The sequence below is a fragment of the Blennius ocellaris genome (assembly GCF_963422515.1).
Source record: "Blennius ocellaris genome assembly, chromosome: 7".
Taxonomy (NCBI): Eukaryota; Metazoa; Chordata; class Actinopteri; order Blenniiformes; family Blenniidae; genus Blennius; species Blennius ocellaris.
The window spans coordinates 8,206,836-8,213,471 of NC_137656.1; the positions used below are offsets into that span (position 1 = coordinate 8,206,836).

General features: G+C 40.6%; 1 protein-coding gene across 1 annotated transcript; it reads left to right on the forward strand.

Moving 5' to 3' along the window:
- Positions 1-4,878: 4,878 nt before the first annotated feature.
- On the forward strand, positions 4,879-6,392 carry LOC308132777 (uncharacterized protein; the record flags this gene model as incomplete). The annotated part of the gene is made up of 2 exons (XM_080499960.1): positions 4,879-5,068; positions 5,434-6,392. Exons 1-2 carry the CDS (start codon positions 4,897-4,899, stop codon positions 6,390-6,392), a joined length of 1,131 nt encoding a protein of 376 aa, XP_080356086.1. The 5' UTR covers positions 4,879-4,896.
- Between the last annotated feature and the right edge of the window lie 244 nt (positions 6,393-6,636).

Sequence of the window (6,636 nt, forward strand, 5' to 3'; positions counted from 1 at the left end):
GATTTGTCTGTTCACATGAAAACACACAAGGATGCTGTGACATCTGAGGATAATGTGTTTTGAGAGATTCGGTTGTCACTGCTCATGAATCAGCAGAGAAGTCTTGAATAGAGCTCACCTGCTTTTGTTTTTTTATTTGTTTATGACTGCTTCACTAAGACATCAGGATATTAATATAAAGCTGTTCATTGATGACACAATGTCTTATTTGTTTAACATTTATTTTTTAAGTCAGGTTCATTCACAAGCATTAAGGCACTTTATTTAAGTCTTGCACCTGTTTTCATTGTTTCCATTGAATTTTTTTAGATCTATTTATGTACAGCACTTTGTTTCAGCTGTGGTTGTTTTTGACTCGACTTGTATAAAGTGTAGTGGAGTTACTTAATGTACACTTTCACTGTTCTTTATTTTTAATGTTTCCATTTCTTGTAGGTTTTGTTTGGATTTTTTCTTCTTCTTTATACTATTGCCAGTCTGCCTGTTTTTTCTGTACAAAATATATATTTTTTTGTAATAAATATCTGTGTGTGAACTGTTTCTCTGCTAGTAAATGCCCAGATAGCAAAACTATTATTGGATGTGACGATTACTCATCTCAAACAAGGAAAATGGACTCAGATGTTGCATATTTTGGGAAATTGCCAAGCATTTTGTTCTGAATTTCCAAATACTTATTTTAAATACATATGATTGTCACTCGTACTAGTTTGACAGATACCAGATCTAAAACCGGAAACATCTCTTAATACTGTGATTGCCCAACCATTCCAATTCAGAGCTTGTCAGACTGAACTCTTGTGCTTGAAAGCCTGAGTACCAACAATCACCAGCGGGTGGCAGCACTGCACTGATGTAGCGTCTAGTCTGGCTCACCAAAGAAGAAGATCCTGTGTTTATGAGAACTGGGGAAACTCACTAAATGTGACGGAGAGTGAGAGAGAAGAACCTTTCACATCACTCAGTCACTATGTCTTTATCTCAGTATTTTAGGGAATTTGTGAATGAGCGGTTGAGTGTGGCTGCGGAAGAGATATTCAGAGTGTTTGAGAAAACTGTGGCGGAGTATGAGGATGAGATCAGCCGCCAAAGAAAACTGCTGGACAGCGTTTGGAAACCAGAGGCTCAGTTTCACCTCAAAGGTTAGTCACAACTATCGTATAGATGCAACCTATAAAGGAGGAGAACACCACCACGTCTGTCCTGGTGGTCCAGACATTTCGGTACGTCACCCTTTAGTGGTGAAAGCAAACGTGGCCCAACCCTGCCTGAACAACGATGACAGGTGAAGTGAGATATAAAAGATCGTTTGCGTCATGGTTATCAAACCCTCGGGATGATTTTGTTATTGATCTCCAGTTAACCCAATAGTATTCGTCCAGGTATTATCTGTGTCAAAGAGGACCTGTCAAAACCATGAAGGAACTTCTTCTGATTATGATCAGAAAGAGAGGAAAACCATGTGATCCTTGCAAATGAAGTGAGCCACAGCCAAAAGTTATATCCATCTTGGTAATTAATAAAATAAAATCAACCTAAATGATCAAAGTCGGACTGAGGATCTTCATCACTGATGTGATTCCAGCTGACTGTGGATGGAGTTTTTCATCCCAAATCTCAACAAGAATGACATTTATAATTATTAGTCATGAATCATCGAGTTTCTATTTGTGATTGTGAATTTAAGCAACAAAATCCTAGAACCGAGAGTGGACATTTCATTTGAACGGAGACTTTTTTCTAGCGCAACCTTCAATGGGGACATCTGAAATGCTGTCCAGAATTAGGCATAGAACCTGAAGCCTTTGCAGGTAGATTTAGTGTATTTTCGCTAATAAATGTGTAAAGGAAATCCATTAATCTACAATGTCTATACATGGAATTTAGCAGCTGACACAAGCCCCTACTTTATTTTTTTGGTCTTTCCTATTGGATCACTATGTCAACATATATTGAATGTGATCCAATATTTTGACCACAAAATATGTAGACTAAATTATGCTTTTGAAACACATGTATTTCAGATGACATAGCAGTCACATCCAAGTTAGTTGAAACTTGTTGTGATAACCTTTTAAAATTGAATATTAAAGGCACATCTAGGATTGAGGAGATAAAAGTTATACAACTTTTTTTTGTCATCTTTTTGTGTTGCTTATCCACAGAGTTTCCAAGTGAAGAGGCCTGTAATCAAGTTCTCACAAAGCAGCTGCTTTCTAACCCGGAGAAGAGCACAGGCGTGGACCAAGAGGATCACAAGCCCCCACAGATTAAAGAGGAGCAGGAGGATCTCTGCATCAGTAAAGAAGAGGAGCAAGAGACTGACACATATCTGGTGACGTATACATATGATGAAGGTGAAAACGGGAAAGATCAAAGCATGTACCTGAATCGGGGCGAATCTATGGGTGCGGCAGATGAAGAATCTGTAGACAAGACATCAGTTAAAAGCTTTGAGGTGCCAGAACCACAGAGTGAGAACCGGCTCTTCTCGATCAACTCTGTGAGCCAGGATCACAGAGGAGGAACGTCTGAACACTTTGAAACTCATGTTAGCACCGAAGCCGCTCCAAAGTCTTCAAAATGTGAAACTTGTGGGAAGGTATTCACATCCAAGTTCAATCTGATGACACACATGAGGATCCACACAGGTGAGAGGCCGTATGCCTGTGACTTCTGCGGCCTACGCTTCACTCAGCCGTCAACATTGAAGGATCATATAAGGATTCACACGGGTGAAAGGCCGTACTCCTGTGACGTGTGTCAGAAAACATTTGGTAAGATGTCCATATTGACAAGCCATCAAAGAACTCACACAGGAGAAATGCCATACGAGTGCAAACTATGCGGGAAGTGTCTCCGAACTCGCTCTGGCTTGTCCATCCACATCAGGACCCACACAGGTGAGACGCCCTACCCCTGCACCACCTGTGGCAAAAGTTTTAAAGACACATCCATCTTGAAAAGGCACATGAGGACGCACACTGGAGAAAAGCCGTACAAGTGTGACACCTGTGGGAAAATGTTCAGCCAGATGCCGGATTTAAAAAAGCACACAAGAATCCACACGGGTGAAAAGCCGTACTCGTGTGAGAAATGCGGTAAAGATTTCCGATCTCATGGTAATCTGTCTGCCCACATGAAAACGCACAGAGAAATGGTGACATCTGTGAAAAAGGAATCTTCATCAAATTCATGAGGCTTTTAATCACTTCCATGGGCAAACCACGCATATGTTCAACTGTTTGTATTTGAATTTTTTTTTTTTTAATTCAAAACAGCAGTAATATCTTACATCTTTAAACATTTGTTTTTGCAAGCAACGTTGGACTCTGTTCCAAGGCAGAGATGCATGTTTCACCACGAAAAAGCAGATCGTCAATTTAACAAAGTACTATTATTAGAAGCTGATTATGCATTAAAAGAGCAACACTGCTATAGTTTCCAAATGACACCAGAATGCTCATGAAAAATAAACCATTACGTTCATGTGTAATGATTCCAATAGCTATTGACAATCATTATGGCATAAGTAGTTCTCACATATTATGATCAATATATTTGCATTTTAAAAATCTGTGTAGTAATTTGAGAATTGTTATTTCAAACTCAAAGGACTGGATTTAAAAAAAATAACTTTGAAGCAAATAACAAAGATGAGAAATATTTCAAAGATGCGTCAGGATGGTCAAATGAACACTTTGGAGGATATATAGTCAATATAGTTTCTCGAGGTGCTACTACTGGATCCAGAAGTGGACAGGCCATTTTCCAAGAGAGCTGATTGGTCAGTCTGTGGCACATTTTTGTTTTGTTTTCTCTGAAAGCAAATGCTAAGCTTTTATCCTAAATGTTTGTTGCACAAAGTGGGTTATGTGTTACCATCGTGACATTAATCTAACATGTTAAACACTGCCGTGACTATGTACTATAGTACATCAGCTCCCTCCCTTCTGACTGTCAAGAGCATTTAGAGAACGTCATGGTGACTGTGTATTTAAGTGCAGGAGACGTTGAAAATACGACCATCGAGCTGTGTTAACCTTTTGACTTAATGGAATTACTTGTTATATTATGTGGTTTTATGTGAGGTTGATTTTCTTGTTCATCTTCATGTACAATACATATTGTAAATTATGTCACTAATGTTATTATTAGAACACCACCAGCACAGTAATGTATTTGATGATCTATCTGTTAATGTTGACAATAAAAACGTTTTTCCTGATGGATTGTCTTTATTTTAACTTAACTTTTACTACCGTCTTCAGAATACCAGATTGACAGCAGAAATGTAAATATTGGTCATAATCTTGATCAGCCTCATATTTAGTTCGTCTGGTTTTCATATCAGTTTTCTCCCAGCTTCCCCGGTGTCATCACTGCCCTGCCATTTAAATTCGAAATTCCATATAAGTAGAAACTCTGTTGTGTACAAATTGTTTCATTGTGACTATATGTAAGAGCACCGCTGATTATAAATGTGTCTCTAATGCAGTAATGAGGATGGTACACAAGAACATGATTGTATATTTTCTTAGTGGATGCGTACATACATATTTTCATCGGGGACGATGTGAGACCCCTCTCAATAAACGTGCATGAGGGAATGAATGCAATGTAAAATGATACAACTTATGATAAAATACATATATTCAAGTTAGTATACATAGATTTGTTTTTTGTATATATAATTCTGCATCTTTGTTGACGTGTCTGGAATGAAATAAACAAACTGTATTGTCCAAACTGTAATCGAAAGCGGAACCAAAATGTGAGTCATTTTTTTCCAGTCGAAACTAAACAGTGTGACGCACACCGGAAGTCACTGCACACAGTAAGATATAGTACACGTACGAAGCTCAGGCCAAAGAGTAATCCTTATTTAATGCCGCGATGTCTTCGGTTCATTGTTTCCGAGACTTTATCAGCGAGAGGCTGACGGCTGCTGCCGAAGAAATCTACAGAGTGTTTGAGAAAACAGTTTTGGAGTATGAAGAAGAGATCAGCCGCCAGCGCGGACTGCTGGAGTCCGTGTGGAAACCCCAGAGCCAGTTCCGTGTGATCGGTGGGTGGAAGTTTATTTATCTATATTTAAAACTCGGCAGAAAAAATGTCAAGTCCGGCTCTCATGGGTGTGGAGGGTGAAATAGAGTTGGGGAAATGCAGCATGTTTGGTAAATTCAGTATATTGTCTTGACAAAGCCTTTCCTTGCTCTTTCTTGCTTTCCCTTCCAAAGAAAAAAATGTGAACTGTCTTAAAAGATTCACCCAGCGAAAAGCAACAGTCATAAGCCACAACTCCATACTTCAGTTAGGATGAAGTGGTTTAGAAAACTTATTTCTTCTACTACTTCAATGTTAGTGTTAAGTAATTCACGTGAGACCATATTACCTTTTAAGTTTCTGTTTTGTTTCACCTTTTGTCTGTAGAGCTTCCACAACCAGACGTATGTAGAGACGGGGCTCTGGCCGAGCGGCAGCTCTGCGACGAGGAGAGGAGCTGCAGCGTGGACTCGGACCACTCCAAGCCTCCACAGATCAAAGAGGAACGGGACGGGGATCAGCTTGAGCTCAAACAGGAGGCCGATAGTTTCATGCTGACTTTTACTTATAACGGTGACGACCATAGTGACAATGATGCGTTGTGCTTAAATGTAGACGATGACTCTGAGATGCTGGGACCGGTCGGCGAGCAGCAATTCCCCTGTAACAGCTCTCTTCTGGCAAAGAGCCAAGAGCACCGAAGAGGCCCGTCTGGATACTCGGCAGGAAATGCGAAGAAAAAAACTCAGAAGAAGCATCACACCAATGAAATTCCCTGTATCAATGAAGTGAACTCCACCATGACCGACATGCCCTTCAAACCTGATGAAAAGGGTTTAAAATGTGAAATCTGTGGCAAAGTGTTCAAGTATATGTCGGGTCTAATTCCCCACTTGAGAGTCCACACAGGCGAAAGGCCGTATTCCTGCCACACGTGTGGCAACACGTTCACAAAGAAGTCGATTTTGAAAAGGCACATGCGAACGCACACGGGCGACAAGCCGTTTCCCTGCAGCCTCTGCGGGAAGAGCTTTTACGAGATGACGGCCTTGAAGAGTCACACGCGGATCCACACGGGCGAGCGGCCGTATTCCTGTAAAATCTGCGGCAAGGACTACAGGTACAGGGGCGACTTGTCCGTCCACATGAGAACGCACACCGGCAAGAAGCGCTACCAGTGCGACACCTGTGGGAAAGACTTCCAGTATCACAGCGACTTCTCGGCTCACATGAGGAGCCACACGGGCGACAGGCCGTATCAGTGTGGCACCTGCGGCAAAGACTTTCGATACCGTAGTAACTTGTCAGCTCACATGAGGACCCACTCAGAAGTAGTTTCTATTTAAATTTAGACAAATTGAATATAATGAATAAAACAAACAAAAAAGGCTCCAGGTCAGAGGTTTTCAAAGTGAGTGAGCTTGAACATCTTGCAGCCTTAAATTCTCACACAAAGTAGTTTTTATGGTTGAAATCAAGCTTATTTTAAATGCACTGTATTACACCTCAGTTGTGGAAACATTTGCTTGATCAAAATAATAGTTTGCGACTCTTCATTAAGGAGAGGACGTGACGTGGAGGCCTGCCACC